Raw genomic sequence first — 26629 nt, forward strand, 5'->3', positions numbered from 1 at the left:
CTAAATTTTAGATCCCCTATATCCTAGGTACCTTAAATTATAGATCCCCTAAATTTTAGGTCCGCTAAATTCTAGGTACCTTAAATTTTAGGTCCTTTAAATTCTAGGTACCTTAAATTTTAGGTCCCTTAAATTCTAGGTATTTTGACTTTTAGGTACCCTAAAGTCTAGGTATTTTCATGTCCAGGTACTTTGATCTCCAGGTATTTTAATTTCTGGATACCTTAAATTTTAGGTCCCCTAAATTCCAGATATTTTGATGTCTACGTATCCTAAATTGTGTGTAGGTACTTTGACTCCTATAGGTACTTTAACTGTTAGCTACTTTGACTTCTATGTACTTCGACTTTTAGTAAAGCAGAACTGCCATTACCACAACTGTGCTCCCCATGCAGTTAGGTTAACGCGTCCAGGCCATACCATATTCGTCCCGAGCGTACTTACACGTACCATCTTGTCAATTTTCCGCGTTTAGGCGAGTGCCCATGTTGTTCTCGGGGCGACGATGTTCGGATCGCGGTTTTGCACGAGCCCGCTAAATCATCGGTTAACGTTCGCGCGTAATGCCGCCGCGAGGGCCGGTGACACGCCTCGGCCATAAAGGACGACCCACGAGCACAAGCGACCCGGCTATCTCGGAGAGCGGGTCGGTCGCGGGTACACGCCTTCGCGACACAGCTTCTCTCTCTCTCTCTCCCTCCTTTTTCTCTCTTTTCTACCTGCACTCCTCTCCGAGTCTCGCCGGCGAACGAGATGAGAGGGCGGAACAGTGCACAGAGCGGAATATCCGGCAACGGGGTTCGATTATCGAAGCTTATGGTTAGGCGACTGCCGATTTCACGCGTTTATGGCGAATGCGGCTCTACCAAACACAATAAAACGACAATCTTTACCCAGTCATTCACGGCGCATAGGTACTCTCTTCCGAAATACGGCGAACTCGGTCCCGAGCCGTCAAAATTTTTCAGTTTACTTTTTATTGCATGGAAATACTCGCCAGAGGTGTATCTCTGATGTAGAAAATCGTCACAACTCTAATTTCTTTAGTTTTTTGATATAATTATTAGCTATTATTTGTTTTTAAAATTGCAGCTCATTCAATATTGACCATTTAATTTTACTTTAATCGTGACATTAATTATATTTTATATTTAATTTAATTGTGACAATTTAATTACGAAAAAATGTAATTGTGACCGTTTGTATCTTTGTATTTCTGACGTTTATCTTGTGCACGAGTCCGTGTGGATCAGAAATGACTCGGTCACAGGCGTAGAACTCGCAAGAGGGTTAATACCAACACATCTCTTTAACGTCAGACAATTTATCAAAACCAGTCAGTCCATAAGTGTTTACAGAATCGATCGAAGGATTTCGAGCGCTATTTAAATTCCCGGTCGCGTAATCGCAGATCCAGAACGTTCAAAAGCCCCAGCATCGCCATAAAACAGTATCTCGGCTAACTTTTCCCTCCCGAACACGGTTCCACTGGTTCGAACAACGTCGTTAGGCAAAATCGCTCGCTCGAGACCCGATGTAAGAATCCTTTTATACTTCGAGTTCGAGATAGCAGCACACAGAGAACAGTAATAAAGGTAAGAGGGAGACGGGTGTTCAAGGGGTGGAGCAGGTGGCGCGAGGGAAATAATATTAACATAAGCTTTATCTAAATGTTAATACGCGCAGTCGAGAGAGCGTCACGCACACGGAATTCCCCGAGTGTCGCGAGAGATCGTTTTACCGCGTTATAGTCTTTTTTTTCTCTCCTCCACCCGCGTGGATTCAGTGGGGTGGGAGGGTGAATCCACGGGGGTTGCGCGACTTCGCCGCGGGCTCGAAAACGAACGCTTAAAAATGTAATAGCGAGAGGAGCCCGGGGATCGTCGGACGCGAAAACGACGCCGGGCCTCTTTATTTTCCCCATTATTCAAATATAAATGTAAATGTTGATACAAACGGATAGGTAAATGGAAAGAGAGAATTCAATTGTTCGTCGCTGTACGCCGAGCGCAGACAGCAGGGAGCCGGGCCACGAAATTAGTTTATAAGGAAGCGAACAGCGCTCCGCTGAAAAACTGCAAGAGAGAATCGAGAGAGCGGAAGGGGATGAAGAGAGAGAGAGGGATGAAGAGAATGGACCGGGTCCTAGCCGACAGAGGAGTCTCCCGAGTCCTGTACAGTCTTTCCAACAATTTCTCTTCGTCATCTGATGTCACGTAATGACACATTCGTTCAAATTCCCATGCATTGCATTTTCTACATTTTTGAAAGAAATAAATAAAAATTGTAACACGTAGGAATTGAATAGGAATTTATTTCTCTCTTCAATGATTTTATTAAGTGGCAAGTTACTTTAAATGCCGCTGTGTAAAATTGTAAACGCCTATTTCTGCTGCGAATGCATAAAATCGCCAATCTAACGATTTAAAGTGATCAGAAAATTCGAAGGAATAGAAATCGAAAATCTTTTTTCTATCTCCTCGAGGAACACCATCGATCGCTTGTTCCTCGATGGTTTCCGCCTTTATTCTCAGCCATGGAACAAACAGATAAGACGCTGCCAGCAATAAAAGCTGTTTGCTGATAGCTGGTTGGACGACAACCTCTCTCATTCTCGCGGATCGCTCGATTCGAGGCAAACAACTTCCCTGTTTATTAGGCTAGCTTCATTCTCAGTCTGTTAGACTGAATTCCGAGTTCCCACGTTTATTCGAGGCACTTCAACCCCTTCAAACACCCCATCAGAACGCCACTGGGTCGCACTTGTCCCAGCATTCCTCGGATTTTTACGAGCTTTCTCGAACCTACCTCTGACTTTCGAGCATCAGCTACTTTTTATGAGGCGGCTGCTCTTGGTTTTTGAGTGCGGTGCTGTGTTCCGTGTTTATGCTACGCTGCCATGCATTTTGAGGAGAGAGGTCGCCTAACCTAGGAACAGAGGAAAGTATTCGATCATCCCATAAGTGTAAACGTTCGTATTTCGTTTATATATTTGTGGAAAAATTCATCAAAACTGTGATTGAGTTATTCATCCGCGTTTGAGCGGCTTCACAGCATATTTACCTGTAATTAAGTTTTGTATCCTGAAGAATTGTGTACAAAAATTGCTACCCCAAGTTCTGCAATATTATAATCGAGGGCCCCGTTACTAAAAATGCTCAGTGGTTCAAAGAATGACACATAAATGTTCGCAGATCTATTGTTGAATTTTTCCTTCCTGAAGAATGGTCAAGGACGTATGCATTCGTACGGGGGTGCAGTATTTTTGCGGATCGGAAATGGAGGGCAGAATGATCTGGCATTCCGCGAGACTCTTGGCAGGAAAGAGGGTGGTTCGGTAATATCGTTCTGTGTACGCTTGGTTCTCGTGTTACCCCCGGACGTGCATTGTTCTCGCCCTTCGGGCCGGCATTGTGCCACGGTGGCGTAGATTCGTGGAACAGAGTACGGGGCCATGGGGTTGCACCGACGCACAGGGTGCATATGCGCTGATAGCTCGTAATGCCATCTCTAATTCCATGCAAGAGCCGATTTGATTTCGGCATTAAGATAAAGCGACTCCCTTCCTGCGCCTCACTCACCCCCCATTTCGCTCGACCAAACCACCCACCCCCACACGCACAAACTCTCTGCCGACTCATCCTACGTGTACGGCAACCAACCCTGTTTCTATACCGACGATCACTTTCGGAACTCGAAATAATACGGGGGATGAATCCGAACTTGAAACGCGATATCGATGGCTGCAATAACTGCGTTACCGTTCAACCCCATCGGGACCCGCGGACCGATATGTACCGCTCGATGTCCGCCTGCGATAAGGGATGACAAAGAAACGCTTCAAGATCCACATTTGGTCCGTAACAAAAATTGTTGTCCAGCAAAATCAATTCTTGCTTATTTTAATTCTTACCGTTGTTGGCACGTGATACAACCCTTAGTGAAGCCATTCCAACCCTGTTTCAATTTTTATAAAATCTCCCATGAGATATACATTGAGATCTCTGGTCTAGAAAATAATTACTAGACTGCGAATTTTATGCATTTATGACAAAAATCGTAAATATAAAGCAGTGAACATATTCAAAAGATTTAAGGACATCAGTGTATTAGTTCCAGCTTAGTAAGATAATTAAAAGAAATAAGAAGTTTCTATAATATATGTAAACAATTTTTATTTCGCATAAAGATCCGCAGTCTAATAATTACAATATATCAAAAATTTTTATCATCCGTGGAACATGGAACAACCCTTAGTGAAGCCATTCCGCCCTTAATTTAATTTTTACAAAATCCCCGCCATGAGATATGCATACAGGTCTAGAAAATAATTACAATATGTAAAAAAATGATTATCGATCACTAAAATATCACACTACCCCATGTAATTTTTTTCACATCTTAATTTTTAACAGTCTTCATAAAGTCTAGAAGACGTACAGTCTAATATCTATAAAAATAAGAAACAATTATATTAGTTAACGTATGTACTGACTTGTGGTAACACTTACTGCAAAGTTTATGGAATAAGATTTTGAGCATTGTTAATGAAAAGACAGTGAATGATGTACTACCCCTCGGATGCTTACTGGCCTGCAACAAGGTGTGTCGAATAAACTGGAGCAAAATAAGAATAGCAACGACGTTGTATGCAGATTTAATGGACGACTCGTCGCGAAGGATGACGAAGCGTTCGGCTAATCCTGCTCGATCGCGTGCCTCGAGAGGGCGCGAAAATCCTGGCCGCGATCGATGATCCTCTCTTCCGCTTCAATTGCTTCGGAGACACGGCCGTATGTTCTCCGGGATCGATCAACCGCAAACGAAACTCGCGAGGAGGATTCTTTCGTCGATCGAACACCTCTCGTGTCCATACCCGAGACATAGTTTTCTCATCGACTGATTTCGTTCCCCATCGATCTTCGTCGTGACCAAAATATGCTGGGGGAACACTGTCTTTAATGCCCGCAAATTAGTCCGTAATGAATGGGTGGATTGTGAATCTTTAGTTTACCATTTTTCGTAAATTCCTTCTGTTTTACGTCCATTTATGTTTGTAGTTCATCTGTTTCTTGTCTCTAGTGGAAACGTACCATTTTCGTTAGCCATTGCCTTGTTAATACACCAATTAAAGAATAAATCATTTAGAAGTAGCTGTGAAGCTGATTCTGGGAAACAGAAAATTCCGAAACTAAAAGTATTTGCCTTCCTATTCAAGCGGTACCATTTTTCAGAGAACCATTTTTCCGAAGAACAAGATCATTCTGTGGCTCAAAAAATAGATTGTCACGTTGAAGTCTCATCAGTGAAACAGAAAATTCCGAAACTAAAAGTATTTGTCTTCCTACTCAAGCGGTACCATTTTTCAGGGAACCATTTTTCCAAAGAACAGATCATTCTGTGGCCCAAAAACTAGATCGTAACTTTAAAGCTGATTCAGTGGCCCATAAAATTGCAAGTTGGCAAGATCTAGTTTCCAGTGATAAAGTTACCATTTCTCAAGGAGCCATTCCTCGAAAATATCATTCCTCAAAAATTAGATTGTGACTATGAGAACCTGATTCAGTGGCCTAGAAACTAGTAAGCTGAAAATATCCAGTGTAAGAGTTACCATTTCCTCTAGCATTGTCACCGAGTATTCTGGGTAGGATCAGTGACCGTCGGTGGATAATCCCGGTGATTCTTGTCGGTCAGCGGGATCCTTTGCGTGTAACGGATCCAGAAGAGACACAGCGGCGGCGGATTCTTAGAGCGACGTCGCCTCGACATCGTTATTGGCGATGTGGTAGCCCGGGGTGTGTCGGCGTAGCTGCGACCGCAGAGGTATCGGAGTGTGGCATGGCACGGGTCAACCGCAAACCGACAACGTCCACGCGCTCTCTCCTCTCTCCCTATCTCGCTCTCTCTTCCACTCTCTCTATCTGTCTCTGTCGCTCGACGAGCTGTCCGCGCGTTCTGCGGCTCCTTCGATGGAGGATCGAGGCCGTGCGCACCCGCACCGCACAATGCAGCGACTATGTCACCGTAACCCGAATACTGTCCGCAAATTGCGACAGCATCGAAAATCAAAGGGGCCCCGCTGAATAAGACTGCACGCTGCAGTCGCACTACACTCGAAAAATTCCCTCAACAACATAAAACAATAATGCACACGTCAGTTTCTTTGTTCTTCGATTATTTTCTTTTCTCGATGTAGACTCCTCATAATTATTCCTAATGAATTATTATTGCATTGTGCAGAGACCTGATGCACTCCTTCCTTCATCAACATAAAATATAGATGTACACCCCAGTGTAGCACCTAATTATTTGAGATAAAACTTAATCTTCGTTTTCGACACAAATGGCCAGCGATTTTAATAATTTTTTTAGTACACGGACAGCTGCAGTTCGCTTCTTGGTTTGCTCGATGTAGAATGACACATTGGGCTCGTGCATAATTGAACGCGATTAATAAATTCGCCGGCAACGACGCGCGAATTACGAACGAATGCACGGAATGTATTGAAAACCGATTATAACATATTTCAACGGCGTCAAATGATCGATTAATTCGCGCGAAAACATTTATTCGATTAAATAATTCAGAAAATAATCCGTGTAATTATGGAATTGTTATTGAACCTTTGTGGCTCGTTTTCAGAGATCTCGAGACTTTCTTCAAAGAGACAATTCTAAAAACTGTTGGCGACAGTCGCTGTCATAATTGATTAACAAAAACGTTATTCTAAAACGCAATTTTTCGACAATCATTGCAAGAACCTTTACAATTGAAAGATTGTATGGATAAAGGTGTCAAGTTTGTTTTCTGTAAAAGAGTTTTTAACAAAATATGTTGTCCTTTTTTGGCAAATGAAGATAATTATTATCTTTTTCTGTATTAGAGATTAACCATAACAATATATATATATTTGTGTTATTATCTTCATTCATCAGAAAAGGACAACATACCTCGCTAAAAACTCTTTTACAGAAAGAAAACAATTTGTTACTTGACACCTTCACCCATCCACCCCTTCAATTATCTAATACGTTCCCTAAAAAGTTGCAAACAATTAAGTCCGGCTAAATTCCTTGCCGAAACTTTAAAGCACAAATGACTGACTAGAATGAATGACTTCTGGGACTGCAACTATCGAGGCATTACCGTAAAGAGAGGATGCTCGCGTATAATCGTGCGGCCACGATCTCGGTACCGGGGGCCAACCGGTTTCCCATCGCGAAATTCGTCGGTCTGCTTGTCCAGCATGGCGGCTAGGCGGAAACGCGCCGGCAGGTGCAACCCGGTAATTGCAAACGTTTGATATTTAATTATAATTTAGCCATGGCGCGGCGGTGAGGCGGCGGGGGCCGCTTGGAGTCGCCCTGTTCGATGGGATCTCGAGATCCTCTTGGAAACAAAATAATTCCCTAATTATTCTTCCCGCGACGCCCGGGCGACGTCGCGCTCGTTGAGTTACGGCCTCCGCTTAATTACGTTATTATTAGGTCGGTGCACGCCCGTTTGAAGCCGCCCGTTTCTTTCAATCAGTCTCTTCAAAGCTTCCCTTCCGCTTTTCCTTGTTTTTTTTCTCTCGAAATATTCCCTGGATACTACTGCCGTGGAGCTCGGTCTTCTAATTAATTTAGCTGTTCTTATTTGTCCAACCCGCCTTTGCCGATTAAACTCGTTTTTCCAATTTGACTGCGTTGATGGAAATATTTTAAGAGATCATTTTGTCTATTTTAGAAATTCTTGAATTTAGATTTATTAAAAAATCAGGTATTATGAATTGGATAAAAATTATTTTCAATAGAGTCCTGACCCCAAGGTCTCCAGCAATTTGAACACTCGTACCAATGGGTCCGGAATGAAAAATGAACGCGAATCTCAGGCAGTCTGGTTTAGGGGATGATTCTTCTCGAGCTGTCGCGACCGCATCGCTTAAGTGTGCCGCGGAATTCCCCGTTTTAACGACTCAATAAGAAGCTGTTTTGGAAAGGTGTTCGGTCCCGTGGGATGACGAAGGGCCCGGGTCCTTCCAGAACGGGACTGCCGGGGGTCGTAAGTCGGCGTAAGTTTATGTATCGCTTGTCCGCTTATTATTTCGATCGGACGTCTGTAGCTGTGACGCGCTCGTAAAAGCCGGGCTAGACCCCGAGACTGGATAGCTGTCTCGAGTAAAAGAAACTGCGAAACCCGCAAGAGAGACCGTATAAGAAAGAGAGAGGGAGAGGAATAGAGAGATACGTGGCGGCGTTATTATTTATCCCGTCGTAAGTCGTAAAAGGGCCCGGGTGCGGATTTATCGTAGAAATATTGAAATGAGAGACACTGCTTTCGGCGTTTCCCACCCCTCATCCCCGAGAGGCCAGTTCCCCGTCGTTCACCGACAAAAACCTGACCACCGCCGACGCTTTACGAGTCGATATATTTTATTCCGACGCGACGCCCTCTCACCCTTTTAACCACCCCCTTGCTTCTCTCCTCGCGAACTACCGAGGCTAAACGCCTCCGGCCACCGGTCAGTGTTTGACTCTCGAATCAAAGTTTCGCAATCGAGCCAACCACCCTCGCAATTCGCAATACTCCGGTGTAATCCGCGGTCCAAATTGGCTGGATTATACTCGTTCCGAAGACGAACAGAACGCGTTCTCGAGATTGCTCGGATTACGCAATGTACGCGGATTCGACACCCCCAAATACAGGTATTATCGGGTATTACTGGGGTGCGTCGTGAAGGAATGTCGACATTCTTCCGTGTAAAGCCACGCGATTGTTGGAACACGATTTTTCTCGCCGGAACGAAATCATTCCTTACCCGCGATTTTCCACCCCCGTCTTAAATTGGGGGTGGGAAGTAGTACACACCTTAGCTGTGAAATCCTCCTTCGTGATCTTGGAAATGAGCTTCGCACGGTGGACGAGTTTTTTCTCGATGGTTCGGGATAGGTTTCACCCTCGTTTGGTCTTCAGGGTGGGAATTCTTCAATTTCTTTCTTCTGGAGACTGTAATTGATTTTTATGTTTGTGGAATGTGTTTTTATAGAGTTTGGCATAGCTGAAGTAGATGAAGAAAATGAAGAACTACCCTTAGGATCTTCTCTTGTGCAAATATCTTTATTGACTGAATTGTCTATGGGCCTGGAATTAACGTAGTTTAGTTAAGGGTTGAATGTCTTGAATAAATTTCGTAAAAAGAAATTTGAAATTTGTCTGGGGCAGGTTCACTGTCAATATACACTATCAGCGACATTACAAATATTTGTTCATTCCTGTATGATCTAGAAGAGGTTCAATCTAATTGTAAGACCCAGGTCACTTTATTGAGTTACAGTATTCTTCGAATTAAATTTTGCCAATTCGCTGAAGGGTCAAACAAGGTGTCACTGGGATTCACACCCTTGGCCCGAGGCGGTTGAAACGTTCCGTTTGTATCGCGTGATAGTTGTCGTGAGAGGGGTAACGAGCTCGATGATAAAGCTGCTTTGTAGCCTGGGCGAAGAGGCGAGGGCTGCCGAAATTGAAACTGGCGCACGAGCCTCCGCGCGAACAGCCTCGGAAAAAATATTAGGGCAAGCGCCTCCCGGCGCGAGTTGCCTCGAGACATCTGCCTCGCGCGCTTACACGCTTCGTGGCCGGATTAATCGCGCATCTGCGCGGCAAATCGTCTCTTCGTCTTCGTCTTGTTCGCCGATCGACCGGCCCGATTACGCTTCGCCAGCGAACGAAGCCAGCTCCGGGCGGTGCTGCGCCGACTTTCTGATCTTCTGTCGCTTTTGGTACTCTCCACAGCATCCTCCATTCGCAGTAAACTTCTGGAAAATTTGGCTGTTATTCAGTCTCAGAAAATGAGGCTGTCACTAACCAGACTTGTGCAGGAGTTGAGAAAAATAATGCTAGTAGTGTTCATTTTGTTGCAATTGTGGGAGTGGAGGTACTTCTTCAACCCCCTTAACTGAAAGACATTAATTCCAATCGCTGTCGAAGGTGCATTAACTCATACGTAACGGACAACCGTAGAAATAAATGTATTTTTCAGACAGCACAGAGAAATGAATAAGTAAATGCATTTTATCAACTCTTAACGAAGGAGCATTAATTATTGCATAATGGAGGAATGTAGAAATGAAGACATTCTTTCAACCCTTAACTGAAAGAGATTAATTCAACCTGTGTTTAAGGAGCGTTAGTCTTACACAATCAATAAATGTAGAATAGTAAAATAAACTTACACAATGGAGGAATGTGGGAATGAAGACACTCTTTCAACCCTTAACTGAAAGAGATTAATTCAACCCCTGTCTAAAAAGCGTTAGTCTTACACAATCAATAAATGTAGAATAGTAAAATAAACTTACACAATGGAGGAATGTAGAGATGAAGACACTCTTTCAACCCTTAACTGAAAGAGATTAATTCAACCCCTGTCTAAGGAGCATTAACTCGTACATAATAGACAGATGTAGAAGTAACTGTATCTTGTCAACCCTAAGTTAAAAGAACTCAACCTGTGTTTACACAATAAATAAATGTAGTATTAACAATGAAATAAAATCAGGCTCGATGATCGAGGATCCATCCCCATCACCCCGGAAAGGCTACTGAAATCCTGCTCCGACCGAAGTATAATTGAAACATTCCTGTAGCAGCATCAGCATAAAGAAACTGGTCGTTTTTAGCGCCGGTGTTTCTGGTTTCCTCGCGTAGACTGCCAGCATAGGAATAAGGAGGCTAATAAGCGCAGCCTCGAGACATAAATAAGTAAGCCACGCTGAAATCGTAATGCTCCCCAACGCGGCGCGGCATCGAAATTAAAATTAGCCTCGTCGAAACTCATGGTAGTAGGAGAAGAAGAAGAACCGGAAGGAGGAACCGCGTCGAGGGAGAGAATCCGCCCCCCGAAACGAATATTATGCAAAGCCGCGAGCAATAAAAATAACGTATTGCGACCGAGAGAAGCATAAGTTTTAATCCAATATTACTAAGATAAGTCTCGGACCCTATCCCCGGCAAGAAAGATTTCTTTTGTGTAACGCACCCCAACTTTACATCGTGGTTATTAGAAAATGCTCTCTCTCGATGGCGCGACGGCGCATCGCGAGGGAGCCCTTCTTTTTATTCTTATTCCCAGCAGCCTATCTCCCTTTCTCTCTTTTTTTTCCTTCTCTCTTGAGCTTAATAGTGCCGCGTAAAGATCGCGTGATACGCTAAACCACCGAGAGATCGGTTACGCGGCTTAACGAGGGGGTGAAACTCACCCCAGAGCGTGCCTCGGCGTTTTTTCTTCGCGTGGAAATCAACCCTGATTAGCAGGCCGAGCTTATCCATGCGAATTCAACGTCTCCGATGCTAATTCGCCACGAAGAAAATTGGACAGACCTCGTCCTTTTGCTTCCCGAGTTAGGGGATGATTCTAGGTTTGACTAGCAGACGTAATTCTCGTACATAGACATTCCTGACACTGACAGACATCAGTTTTTGCAAACTGAATACAAGTAGATTTATTAACACATTTTAGATTAGATTACTTAGCAACCCTTGAATTTATTTCCAATGCTAAGGGGTGATTCTAATTACGGCAAACACAATTCTCGAGTTCTACAGGTTAGATGCATTTAAGATGGTTCCTTATTTCTGCGAAATTTCTGCACTTCGCCAATCCCTAAATTAATTTCTTATCAACATGTCAAGTGCGGAATATCAACCCCCAAAATTCCGACAAAATCAAAATAGTTTAATGAACCCCCTGTCATTCGATTTTCATTATTATACTGTTTTATTCTCAATAATATCTCAGAAGACAATAAATATTAATTTCAATATGTCTAAATTTACTTGCATGTTCAAATATTGATTATAAAGGATCAAAACTTTATTTCTACAGTAGATTTTCATCACGAGTCTGACTTGTCTCCAAAGTAAATAAAAGTAGAGGATTAAAATTAACTAAGAGTCCAAATCAATGTCGATCAAAATTCTAGATCCAACACGGTTTCACCTAACAGGGAAAAGTAGGCGTGCCACAACTAAAACAATTTGGTTTCCAGAGGGTAGACATATTTATTGTACAACTCCAGGAGTTAGGGGACACAGTGTACGCACATTTTTCCATGAATCACCAATTACGTCGACCAGTCAGCTCTTTTTCTGTGCCAACGCCCCCTGATTTCCTATATTCTCACCCCCTCGGTAAATTTCTGATCTAGAAAACGCAGTCCCACCGAATCCAGCGATCCTCGCAGGATCCAAGATATCTATCCCGTGACCCTCGATTCAAAGGGCACAATCACTTCGATCATTTTATTGTATCTGTTCACGCGAGTTCATAAATGGGAGAGTCCAAGCGGCCGGGCGCTGAAATAAAGGGTCCTGTCTCGGATTCTTTGTTTCTCGTTCCTACGGACGAGAGAACGAGCGTGAAAAGGAATAATATTCCAGGGGTGGGTGAAGGGAGGGAGGAGGAGCGGGGGCGGAGGTTTGCACATCCAGACCCCAGCACGTTCTTTTCCACTCCGGGCGCGAAATCGGACAAATCCAATCTGACTGACGGGATTGCCGCGATCCACGGTTAGGGTGAATGGCGTCGGAGGTGGGGGTTTGGGTTGCGAGGCAGAAAAGGAAATAATAGAAGAAGAGAAACCTGGAGAGAGAGAGAGAGAGAGTGGCCCCGTGAAGTGGCGCGAGCCCTCGTAAAAATTTATAATTTGGAAAATGCCGCCTCTCGCGTCGGTTCTTGGATTTGCCAGCGCCGGCAATCGAGTTTATAAAGCGAGAAATCGAAAGGCGGACCCGACCGATCTCCCAACAGAGGAACAGAGAGGGAGAGAGGGTGCTCTCGACGGTGGCGACGACGATAACGTCGAAAGACTTTTGACGAAAATTGAAGTCGTTGTTATGACGGGAATTGCGCGCGACGACGCTTTACGAGGGACGCTCGCCATTTTTGCAAAAAGGATACAAGTCTGGAACACACCGTCGCGTCGCAAATTATTGTTCGTACGTTATTTTTCTCTCCGGTGTATTTATTCCTAATAAATCCTCGCTTGGTGCTCGATTTTATTTCTGTCCTCCAGAACTTGTTAATTTCACAAATGAGGACCTTGTTTCCTGAAATTGATTAAGAATTGTGTTTGACTCGTCTTGATTTCGTTCTTCTTGTGAAAGTATGCTTTTTACTGCTTTACAGTTCAGTTTTGTAATTCAGTGATGGATACGAGGATCTTGTTGCCTGAAATTGATTAAGAATTTTATTTGACTCGTCTTGGTTTCGTTCTTCTTGTGAAAAATATTCACTGTACTGTTTTACAGTCAGTTTTGTAATTCAGTGATGGATACGAGGACCTTGTTTCCTGAAAATGATTAAGAATTCTATTTGACTCGTCTTGCTTTCGTTTTTCTTGTGAAAATATTCGCTTTACTGTTTTACAGTTCAGTTTTGTAATTCAGTGATGGATACGAGGATCTTGTTTTCTGAAATTGATTAAGGATTTTATTTGACTCGTCTTAGTCTTATTATCTTGGCGAATTGTAGTTGGACGCTGTATCGTAATTTCATGATCGATAAGAACCTCGTCTTCTGACATTTATTAAGATCGAGAATTCTCAATGCCACAATTATTTTTCTGCTTTATTGCCTGTTGGCTCGCCCCTCATTTGTCGATCAATTTTATTTATCCTCGTTGTGCCAATGTGCAGTCTGCGTGCATGCTGCAATTAAAAATCGGATGAAAAACAAAACTGTGAAATGACACTGCGAACGTAAAAGGTGCGGCACTGGAACCCGTTCTCACAATCAGCCTTAGTCACGATTACATTTTAAACATCCAACATTGATTAAATGAACGTGTTGTTGCGACAGGCAAGACTTGAACATGTTCTTTTAGATATTCTATTCTTGAATTTTTACGAAGAAGAGAAGTAGACAAATTTTAAAAATAGACTAATTCGAAAGACATAGACAAGTTTGAAGACAAAATATTGAATATATTAAATATTGTCATAGAGAGATCTTATAAAAATTTGTACAGAGGAGAAACAGAGACGAAATAGAAATAAATAATTTCAAGACATAGCAATAATTGTCTAAAATATTATTCTTGAATTTTCACGAAGACGAGAAGCAGACAAATATTTAAAAAATTGACTAATTCGAAAGAAATAGACAGTTTTGAAGAGACTAATAAATTTCTAAAATGTTGCGGAGGAATAAAATAAATATAAAAAATATTGAATAGATTAAATATTGTCATGGAAATCTTGACGAAAGAAAAATTTGTACATAGAAGAAATAGACGAATTGGAAATAGATAATTTGAAGAGATAGTAATAATTTTCTAAAACATTGCAGAAACATAATAGGTCTCGTTTCTCGGATTAAGGGCGCGGAGCAATTACCGTTGATTTCGCAACAAGCGAAAAATTTGAGCGAGCGGTTTTCGCGAGATGTACACGATAGCACACAAGCGGAACGATTACAACGGGCAGAAACATCCGGGGCGAGACGTAAACGCGAAACTGACAATTAGAAGCCTCGGCCACGAACGCTCGTATTATTCGTTCTATCGTTTTACGACTGCGTCCGCGTTCGCGTTAAGCGGTTTATAGTTTTTTTAATTGCCGCGGGGTGTAAAACTGCGTTACAAGAGGACCGTCGATGCCGGGCACAGAGGAAATCTGTATCATTTCTACTCGGGTCACGCGAGCCTCCAGTCGCATAAATTGAGTCGCGAGGAATCTTGTAATTGACAAATTACGAGTCCCAAGAATTATCTGAAGACATAATGTCGCTTTCAAACTGGATTCGAAGGGAAACAGGTCCAATTTAATTGCGCCTCATCTTTCGAAACTAAACGATTGCTGGACAAGAAAGTTTCAATTTAAACGTGGATAGCAGTAGCTTCCTGAAGCAAGATTGTAAACAGAATAATTATGCAATTATGATCAAAATAAATAGCTTATGACATTACACGATCTTTAGAAAATGCTGTACTTTTTTTATCAACTTGCTACAATTTTTAAAAGTATGAAGACATTTTCTCATTCAACTTCTGCCTATAAAAATGATTTTACAAAATTTTTTAAAAATGCGCAGTTTAATTACAAGACATTATTGCTGAAAATGAGGCGGTTCTTTCCCCACAATTTTTCGAAAGTCTATTAACCCCTTGCCCTACGATTTATTTTACGGTTTCAGTGATTAGATCTTTTTTTACAGTTCATAATTTCCTAAAAAAGAAGAAAATTGATATATATTGCATGCCTAAAACCAAAATAGAATTTCATCTCGGTTTAAAGGAAATTAATAATAACATACATATTTATTAGACTCTGTTCTGAATCTTCATCACGAGTCTTTTAGGATATTGTAGGGCAAGGGGTTAAGAGGATGACTTCCGTCCCTAAAAATTATTTTACATTTTTATCCAAGAAATCCGCAGTTTACTTAACGCTGAAAATTAAGTGGCTCTTTCCCCACAATTTTTCGGAAGTCTCGCAATTCTACCCACCAGTGTGTACACACCAGAGGCCAAGCAAATACGTTCAAGAGGCCGTGCATACGCGTTCCGAAGCCGACCTTGTCACGCCACGTAGTTACAGGAGAGCGGAGCGTAACAAGTAGCAAACGGAATTCTCGTTGCAGCGTAGTTTTCCGACAACTGTAATTACATACGCGCCGCTCTCGCGTCGATTTCTGCATGGTTCCACCGAACGAAATCACTTATCCTTCGCAGGGAAAATTGTTTTCCTACGGTGCTCACACAGTCTCGCGTCGATCGGTCGGCGAAAGAAACTTTCCGCTCAGATTTACCACCGCGAATTCTCCCATTCTAATCGCCGCTTGACCGGCAACCGAGAACTATTCTTATTGCGTCGAGCTCCGCTATCTTTATTTGACCACTGGCCTGTTATCAGGAAACGATCAGGTGCCAGGGAAGTGGGACACTGGAGGAACATTAAAACAAGTTTATTATCAGCTTTCGTCGATCGAATTAAAATTTATTCTTGTCTAAAAAACATTGCAATTTACCTGGAACATTTTTATTTTGCAAGTTAAATGCTAAGTGATCAATCTTCCAACTTCCTTCAATTTCTTCTTCTTCGATTTTAATAATTTTATGCGACCCTCGCATACATTTGAAGTCGTATTAAGTGGAGAGAAAAAAATTAGAGAAATCTAAGAATATTGTTATGAAGTTTTCAATGTAAAAAATCTATTAGGGGATATGAAATGAATTTTTATTTAACTCCTGATACCTACAGTCGAGGCAAAACATTTTTATTTTGCATAACGATCCGGATTCATTTCATAATCCTACTTCGTTTATACAATTTATAAAGATTATTCATGATTGAGGTTATTTTTGATGTCCACAAGTACGTGATTTTTGCTTTTCTGTCGGTGTTACAATTTCGAATGCTGCTACATTTTCTTGTGAATGATTGTACCTAACTCGGCAGCATGGCCGGCGGATTCCCAAGATTCCCGCGTTTTCGGCAGTGTGTTTGAACGGCGGAGAACGGTAGCAGGATACGCTTGATAACGAGCTTGGGCGTCGTAACTCAAAGATAGCGCGTTTGTTTAACAGGCAACAGTGGCTCCTTTGTCGAGGCCAGCCTCGCGATCGTGAAACGATCCGGTCTGAGAATTCCAAGAGGTGCACCCGCGCGTATACATATACATATACGAGCGACAGAAAATCCGGAAGCGGCTTTTCGAAACGCGGATTACGTACCGCTGGATTCGAGCTTGCTGCTGGGACCCGTTGCAACAACATCAGAGAGCATTTAATCCGAAATGCCGAATCGCCGAGAGAGAGAGAAACCAGACCAACGTGCATCGACGCAGCCCCGAGCGATAGATTCGGCCAGTGCCGCGAAAACGGGGTTGCAACCCCTCCGCACGAACTGCACCCTATCCCTCGCCGGCCCATTAATAATATACCCATATTGGACACAATTCACCTTGAAATTAACCGGCAGCCGATTGGTAAGCCCGGGCAAATTGACTTCGAAATTGACAATTTATGGTCGCTCTCCTATCCTCACCCCTCACCCCCGCAGATATCATTTTTATTCGGTTTTTACATTTCTTAGGTTTTTTTACATTTCTTCGGAAACTGGCTCTGGCCACTCGAGGAGCCAGAATAATCTCATCTGTGCCAGTCTGATCAACCCCTTCACGAAGGGTTGCCTGTCGTTACACTTGTTCCCTTAATTATTTATTTCTGCAGATTATCATGAGCGATCTGGTTATTTTTTCAGGTAGAATTGTTCCTTAGACTCTCCTCAAAGTCTCCGGACACTAGAAATGTTTTTACAAGTTGCTTGCATTTTAATATTATTAATTTTAGATGATCTGTCGTCTGAGGCTCGAGGAGGTCGTTTATCTCAACCAACTTTAACATTTTTTTACTATGAGACTAGACAACTTTTCGGAACAAGACCTTATTGTACAGTTTTAGTTATGTTTGAACAACATCCAAAAATTTTTTCAACAGCCAAAAATCAAAATTGCCTTACTGTAATCGATCAATCACACCCCTGAAACGAAGAATTAAGTGCAAGCTCTCTTGCTCCAAAAAAATTCCGAACATCCTCAATTTCTGTTGAACCTCTGATTAACATAAAAATATTTGCACCGCTCAGAATAATGGCGAATAAAAATGTTCGAACGTCTCGGCTCGGGGCCGCAAGGTGTCGGGAATTTCGCTCGAAATTGCACTCGGCGGATTCCGGTCTCCTTTTTAATTTTCGTGCGCGTGATCCGCAGACCGGAACAGTAAACGTGCGTTTATCGTCGTGCTGCTCGTAACGTTTCTCGCCGTGGAACACACGAATGATCTCGGCCTGGTACGCGGACGATCTGTCTCTTTCTGGATCGTTAAACGTTCCGATCGACGTAAGGATGGGTTTGCGATTCTCCCGTCCCATGAATCGCACGTCCTTCCATACCGAATCCTTCGACGTTGGTCCCTTGGATCGTCCAACGGACGATCTCGATCGTCGTGCAACGATCATTAAGGCGGGGAATGATCGAATCGAAGCATAGCACCTGGCGCGCGATCATCGGGAATCCCACACGCGATACTCTTGCACCGGATGCGAAACAGAGACGGATCCGATCGGTCTAGATCGCTCGATAAGATCCACCGACGATCGATCGATGATACGTAATCGTCTCTTCAGATTGTAAGTCTTTTTCGAATCGATCGACGCTGTCCTTGCGACTAAATATCAGCCTGCGAAATCGATTCTGCGTTTGTGGGGTCGTTCGACCGGAAGTTCGACATTTAAGCTGTTTGCTCTGCGCCTGTAATCATTCTTTAATCAGAGTGTTCTTCTTAATTAATTTTCTTGTTTCTTTCTCTTGAATTAAAACAGAACAGCTGTAATTTATTTTACTGAATGTGAATCACTGTACTTCTCAGACTCCCTCCCGGAGCGAGGTAATTAAACATTTCTAAATGTGAATAAATGTCGCCCACGACTCGGATAAAACCCGGCGTTTACGATAAATGAATAGATTAATAAATTAGACTGCCGGGCGTTGCGTTCGGCTCGAGCGATTCGCACGCGTTTCAATTGAACAGGAGAGACCCGTGCGGATCGGCCAACGGAGCAGAACGCCGAACGGACGCGGAGGAATTATTACTTAGTTGCCGCAAAAACTTTTATTACGTCTGACTACTTGTCCGCGGGATTTATATGGACGGTAAACGCGAGATCTCGCCGTGCCAGATTGCTCGCGTTTTCTGCGTTAGATCGTGCAACATGAAACGTTCCTGGTTTCTAATCGTTCGCTTAATCATCGGCCGGGTGATTAATTCGCGGGCCCCGAGCTTTTCCCCCCGTGGGCTTAACAACTCCCGGTACGTCATCATTATTTCTTCGGAGTTATTGCTGGAATTCTGCGCCGCGACTTCCACCCCGGTGATAAGGCTTCGAATTTATCCGTGGGGCAGGCAATAATGAATTATAATTAGTATATCCGCGGTCACCGATCAGAGGGGATTCCTGAAATATGAGAAAGAGCAACGGACTGAAATTATTAAACAATGTTTGCTTGGTCTCTGCACTGACTGTAATTAATACAACCATTTTAAATGAAGATCCGCAGTCTAGTTATATTGAATTATTATTACAATTTAGAAGCTTGATTAAAATCACGAGAACAAGAAATAATTTATACTTGGTCCCTCCTGGCTGTTATTAATAGAAACAATTTCAAATGAGGATCCACAGTCTAGTTATTGTATATTATAATTTTTATTAGATTTTAGAGGCTTGTAAATTTATACTTGGACCCTCCTGGCTGTAATTAATAGAAACAATTTTAGAGGCTTGATTAAAATCATGAGAACAAGAACAGAATTTCTACTTGGTCCCTCCTGGCTGTAATTAATACAAACAATTTTGCATAAATATCCACAGCCTGTTTATTGACTTATAGAAATTGTTAGAGTAAGAAACAGGAGGGAGTTGCGAGGCGGACGTCTAAATGCAGTAGAATGCCGTTCGCAGCAATGATATTAATTTCGTCGGGATCCGCGATTTCACAGTGTCTACATACCTGGCGTCTAGTAGATCAAAAAGTTGAAAAAACGTCGGCGCCGAGGAACGGTAATCATTGCGTTAAGGTACAGTATCCTGTCTCGAATAGGCCGGCAGTCGATCGGTGAATTAATTCTGTCGAGCCGAAACGAAATCTGGTAGCTGCGGGGCCGCTGTTGCCGCAACTCCCCGATTACCGTCGATCTCTCGATCTCTCGATCTCTTGGCCAACGATCGCGGCTCTCGCTTTATCGGGCCCCGGACGCGGGTTTCGCAACCGGCTTTCTCGATATCCGTGCGCGATTTTTCCTTCTTTTTTTTCCCCACTACTCTTTATTATCAATATAAAGATTCATTTCGCTGCCGACATATTTACTCATTATTCGCAGGCTACAATTTCGCCCGCGAGGGGAAAAAGCGCAAACAATTTTTACGCTCCGCTCGATTTAACCACCGATTAATTCCCCCCCTTGTCGAATCACAAGACGCCGAACAATGTGATTAATATTTCGAATTTCGTCATTACATTCCCGTTTTCGGCGATTATCAATTTCTGCGGGGCCGATCCGAGGCGATGCGTTCAAATTGCAATGGCCCGGATTAATGGTAACGATAAACTCGTGTGAAGGATGTTTATAGCACGGCTTCGAGTTTTCGAGGCTGATTTTCCCTCCGAGAATTCGACGTGTCGGTACACGTGCCTAGCGAGATATATCCCGAGATTTATCGACTGACCGCTGAAGAAATCGCAAGCCTAATTCACTCCCGCTGAAAGAAATCGGCGCCATTTCGGACTTTTCTCCAGGAAATGACTGAATAAATTCTGCTCTCGAACGGGGCCGATAAAGTGGACATTATCGTTCTCGTTATACAATCTTTCCTGGTCTACGGTATTCAGACCGTTCGACTTTTGTGAGAATTTTTCTGCTTCGGAATTTTGTTCACGCTCTTGCACTTATTCTATGTCCATATTGAGCCCATTATCTACACATTCTTTTCTACGTCGTTGAATAATATGCCACCCATTTATAATTGGCTAAATAAATTTATAATTGACTCAAGAAAGTAGAAATTTGTACATCAATTGCTGTTCATCAACAAGAACATTCAATAAAATATTAAAAACGAAGTCCCCAGTACTGAAATTGAAAGAAGTTAAAAAAGAATACTATGCCACCCATTTATAATTGGCTAAATAAATTCATAATTGGCTCAATAAAGTAGAAATTTGTACATCAATTTTGCTGTTCATCAACAAGAACATTCAACAAAATATTAAAAACAAAGTCCAAGTACCCCAGTACTGAAATTCAAAGAAGTTAAAAAAGAGTACTATGCCACCCATTTATAATTATCTAAATAAATTTATATAATTGACCCAAGAAAATATAAATCTGTATATCAATTTTGCTGTTCGTCAACAAGAGCATTCAACAAAATATGAAAAACGAAATTGAAAGAAGTTCAATATAAGAAAATTGAAGAAAAATAGGAGAACAATGAAAATGTAAATGACTGCGGCAAGTAGTGAAGGAATGTGACTCGTAATGTCTCGCAACGAGGCAATCAGTGCGCAGGACAATTAACAGAGATTTCCCCGCGCCGTTTTTCGTCCATAGTCATCTCTGGAATAAGAGCAGAGTCACTATGAAAACCATGGGGGAGAGCGCGTCCCGATATTTATATCCCGGCGCCAGTAGGATCGGTTGAGCATCTCTGGGCCGGTAAGCGAGCAATCTCATAGTAGTCAGGACAGATTTGTAAATCTAATTTTTCATCCCGTCTTTCTGCCTCTCAGCCCTCTCTCTCCGACCCGTCCTTCACCATCGTAGTCTTCCTCGATCCTCCGTTTAACTCTCCCCCACCGTTTTTCGCTCATCCTCGATCCATGGGTCTCCTTGATCTCTCGCGTTCTTCGTTCCCCTGGCGCCCTCCCACTCTTCCCTAAAACATATCTCTCTTTCTCTCCTCAATTCCTCGACTCAGTTCCTCTCTGTTTCACCTCTCTCATCCCCTCTATCCCTCTCGCGTTCTCTCCGCCTTCTCTCACGCACGAGATCTCTAGACGATTCTCAGACGGCCGGTTTATACGGCGTTGATCTCTTAAACCGCTTAGCTTCGGGTTACACCGAAAACAAGAACGCACTCTCGAACGCTTAGACCCCGCATAATACGCACTTGTTTGCGTACCGGTCTATCCGCGAAATAAGAAAACCGATCGGGAGGCACCCCTCGCGATCGTGATCTTTCTCTTTCTTCTACGATCGATCAATCCTGACACATGCTCGCCAGACGATTCTTCTAGATCCTGCACCTGAGTAAATATATGAGAATTCAATACGATCAAATCTGTTGCCAAACAATAGACATTATGTTGTACAGACTTCTCCTATTATGCTCAGTGAAATGAGACTAATCGAACTATGAGATTAATCGAACAATTTTGGGATGTCCTGTGCGATAATTCAATACGATAAAATCTGTAGCCAAACAATAGAAATAATAATGTACTCTTCTATCAGACATTGCTCAGTAGGAAAAATCCAAAAATGTTTAAACTAAATATTCATTGACCATCCTCTGTGGACTTCGTGGAGACTTTGTGGAAATTGACCACCATTCAAAAATGTTTCAATAAACGTTTAAATTAAATATTCATTGACCATCCACTGTGGACTTTGTGGAAATTGATCACCTTTCAAAAATGTTTCAATAAATGTTTAAATTAAATACCTATTCATTGACAATCCACTATGGACTTTGTGGAGACTTTGTGGAAGTTGATCGCCATTCAAAAATGTTTCAACAAATGTTTAAAGTAAATATTCATTGACTATCCACTGTGGTGGATTCGTCTGATACTCGCAGATCAAATTGGAGATTGATCACCATCCAAAAACACCGTCTCGATAAATATTTACATTGAATATTCATTGTTCATTGTGGATTGATTCAGCGCCGATGATGATCAATATGATTGAATGCAAGCGTTATTGTGCGAAGTTCCGGGAGACGTTCCGAGTTTGTTCCGGTGCACCCGCGGATCATAAAGTTCTCGCGACGATAACTTATGCAAATGTGCAGCCTATTTGGCGCGTTTTGTCGTCCCACGCGCACCTTTATCTTCCCCTCTATTAGGTTTATCGCGGCACCGTCACTACGTATTAGCCGGTATCACCCGGCTAACTCGTGGCACTTTCGCTCGCGCCCCGTGCACGCTAATCGTGGATTTCACTGTGCCTCTGTGTTGCTGCGAGTCTGAGAGAACCAGTTCTCGAAACGTGGTCTCGTTCCCCGCGTAGACTAATTGACGCTCCTAGAGAGCTTGGAACTCGGTCATCGAGTCTCCCATTGCTGAGTCCTTTCGGACCTGACGTTGCCTTTGGATGCAATCTATCTGTGCCAGGACTCGTTGTGCTGATCCCACAAACTGTTAAACTATCCATTCGTAGGAATTTAGTTCTCTACTCCAAAGCAATTATTTAATTAAATGCTTTCAATTTTTCATTTGATTTTTTTATTGATTGATGTTCTTCTTCATTCTGGTGGGTTCAAATATTTATTTGAATAGTAAATGATAATTACCATTTTTGTATACAGTTGATACGCTGGTAGCCTTTTGGTGAGTGAGAAAAATAATTAACTATGTAAGATGGGCACGGTAGGGGCACCTCAAACTCCTGCTTCCCCCACCAACCTCTCTTTGCTGGTGGGGGACAGTGGGCGCTATGGTGGGGACGGTTTGATCTCGATTGAGACAAAAGTGTCCATCCCTATTATAAGAAATAGAGAATAGAAATCTGGGGTGTAATCTGGGAATATAATCAATTATAATTAATCAAACTGAGGATTTTTCAAAACAGCAAAAATGTTAAAATGATTTAAAACTGCAAATCTAACATTCTCAGCTTGGTAGAATTATTAAAATAAAACTGAACTGTCCTTCTCCAGTCTCCCTTCAAAATATTTTACCTACCTTACCTGATAACGTGTAAGAGAAAGAGTTATCAACAATGCTGAGAATACAAAACAGAACATAAAAGCACAGATACGAAAACAAAAAATATCAATTCTGAATTCTGAACAACCATATAAAAATTCCCAGATAAAATTCGAGATCTTACCAGAAGAGTATTCCTAATGTAATTGTTGTGACCTCTGTGTCTGCTGGGGTTCATCATCGTGAATGATGAGTCCCGAAAGCACAGTGCAACAGGCAATATCGCGAGTCGATCCACTTACGACCGACGTAAGCGCGCAGGTCGGGGTAAGACGTTACCTCGATGACAGGTGTCTCTAACCACAGTAACTCTCTACCACTGTACAGCTCCAGGCCAGGAAGACCACCGAAGAGGGCATCCGTCGGCCTAAGCCTCGCAGCAAGCCACCTGGCCGCGGCGACCGGTCACCATCCTCAGCATTCCCTCAAGAAACACAGAATGGACAACGGGGACTACTACGAGAACGGCCATTTGGGTGAGCATTCTTCCATATTACCTATTGTTCAGGTGTGTCTGGCTCGATCTTCCGGTTAGGTGTCTGCGAACGACTAGCTCTGTTGTGTCCTCGTCTCTCAGTACGCTTCGTTCTTTTTATTGTGCGGGGTTGGACAAAGTTTAATATATTTGAACTGATAATTGTGGACTTTCAAGGGGAGGACACAGTGGTGGGGTCGTCGATTTTAATGAAAAATTACTGATCAATCTGGAGCAAAAGTAAGCTGACTCACGTCGGAGAGTTTTTGACAATACTCATTCTTTATGGAAATAATTAACATTTAATGTCCAGTAGTTAAATATCCAGAAAGTTAAACGTTAGTCAGAGAGGGGGTAACTCTTTCCCCTCAATCCGTGCTTCCTCCGATCTGGCGCCTCTGTCTAGATGCTCTGTAGGTTATGGTTCCTTCCTCTCCAGGATGTAATGCGAAGAGCAGTTCCCTGGGGATGCAGAAGCCCATTGGCTGTCTCAGGGGGGGTGTTTACGGCCTCGGCCGGTTTTAGCCACCTCCTTAAAAAAGAAAAGGAAGGTTATGGTTCCTTCCTGGACGATGGCAGATCAATTTATAATTGGGGCGTAGAGAAATATTGAAAGTATAAATTATTAAATATCGCAGAAGATTTCAGTCATTGATATAAGGGTTGAAGAAGAAATCTTGTTACGTCCAGCAAGGTCCGGGCTTTGGGAATTCGGGGACGGGTAGGCGATTCTCGGAGGATCGAAAATTAACATCAAAAGCGGGAAAGACGGCAAGTCGAGAGGGTTAGGGTTCTAGTGTGTGCTCGTAGCCCTGGTACCAGGGGCACGCACTTGATTACTGCCATCCGTATATACGCGGGCCTCGGTGACCCCACCGATCAATTAATTAGGGGAATCAAACACACTTGGAGTGAGCAAATTAACTGCAACTGCACCGTCGTGTTGCGGCCGGCGGTGGCGGTTGCCGATAACCAGAATATCGGGCCGGTTCGTTCAGAGAGCTTCTGTCGTTTCTACTAACAGTCTGGCTATACCGTTGCCATTCGCCTAAACTAGCCTCTAACCCTCGAAGACATTCCGATCGCGTTGCCAGCCAATGTCGCGGGAGTTATAGTTGATTTCCGGGGGAAACCGATGGGCGTTCGCGGAGTTCGAGTTGCGAAATCGACTGAGTAAATAATCGCGGGCCACGGCGCGGGCCCGTGCAATTTTACGGGCAAATACGTTCGACGGTGCAACGTTAATGAATTAATACCGCGCGGACGAGTGCGGCCGGTTTCCAGGACCGACGCCGGGGTAAACGTTGAAACGGCCGGCAATTAATTACGAGCTCCGCGGTAATTGTATAATTGTTTTACGATTCGAGACCTCCCCGACACTCCCCTCGCGGGGACGATTGATCGAGGCTGCCCGCGAGCCGGCGATCCTTGATTTTTATTGCGATCGGAAGATGTGTAACGAAGATGAATAAAATATACAGTCTGATGATTAGTATCAGGGGTGGCTCTCAATAAATTGTCACATCTGGTCCGGGAGATTAACAATCAAGTCTTTGACACTCGGGAAGATCATACCCTATAACGTTTAGAATAAGAAAAGAAAGGGGATTTTATAAAATTGTTGATTGTAAGGTCATCAAGTGGCACTCGAGGTGACCATCCCCTAACGTCTTGAAAAAGGGAAGAAAAGCGGGGGAGATGGGAAGATCGGAAGGGGTGGCCGATGCACTCGGGATTTTTTTCAATTTGGCTCGGTAGGCGAACGGCACTTGCCATAACGCAATTAATAAACTGAACGAGCGAGATCCGATCCCGATAGCGGCGGCGTAACATCCATTCGGGACGTAGCGGCGCACAATGGCCGGCACAATGGCCTTGTGTATGGGTGCACGCAGCGCGGCCGATACGCATCTATGTTGTCTCTACGAAATTAAAACCGATGAGAAAAATAAATAGCCCGGGGAGGTTGGCGGAGCTGTGTGCAACGATAGCGAGAGAAAGAGACACAGGAGCGAGGGGGAGGGAGAGCGCAGGGCTTTCCTTGGCGTGTGCGGGTCGCGTGCAACTCCGATGGGTAGCCAATAGAGGTCCGTTCCTCGCGTCTTTTTCCTCGGCTTACGGCCCGGTCGATCGTTTTCCGATGAAAACTATATTCCCGTGGCTGCAACTAGCCCGGACTACGTAATAAACTAATGACTATCGGCTAACGTCGAGTCGCTCGCGTTCGCTCTCCCCGCCACGCCCCCTGCCCCCCCGACCCCCACTCTTCTCTGCACTCGCCCCGTAATTATTTAATGCATCGATTACCGAAATAGCATTAATCAAATTGGCCGGCCGCAATTTATATTATATGACCTAATGCATAGCGAATCGTACATTAATGCGCAAACTAAGTCAATTATCCAGGTATCCGCGTTTACGCGCCGCAGGACCGAGGACTGCTCCGCGGATCCATTTTCCCTGACTAGAACGACTCCCGGCGTACCCGGCGACCACGGTGGCCCCCTGGGGCACTGCGCGAGCTCCTCCCGGACAAACCACGCCCACTTGGGGCAGAGACATGCAGCTCTCCCAGAACAATACTAGTCTATTTTCCATACAAGATTACTATTTCCTTGTT

At 43.3% G+C, this 26629-nt stretch overlaps 1 protein-coding gene across 5 annotated transcripts in view; it reads left to right on the forward strand.

Annotated features, from left to right (window-relative positions):
• Dac (dachshund family transcription factor) overlaps positions 1-26629 on the forward strand; it is a 250242-nt gene that overhangs the window by 71751 nt on the left and 151862 nt on the right. For 3 of the 5 annotated variants that reach the window (XM_076441029.1, XM_076441027.1, XM_076441030.1), the window contains one exon: positions 23862-24010. In XM_076441029.1, the coding sequence (XP_076297144.1) occupies positions 23862-24010 (149 nt within the window). The remainder of the gene's footprint in view (positions 1-23861; positions 24011-26629) is intronic. The other 2 variants (XM_076441028.1, XM_076441031.1) reach the window with 1 other exon arrangement.

Source organism: Lasioglossum baleicum, chromosome 16, assembly GCF_051020765.1.
Source record: "Lasioglossum baleicum chromosome 16, iyLasBale1, whole genome shotgun sequence".
Lineage (NCBI taxonomy): Eukaryota > Metazoa > Arthropoda > Insecta > Hymenoptera > Halictidae > Lasioglossum > Lasioglossum baleicum.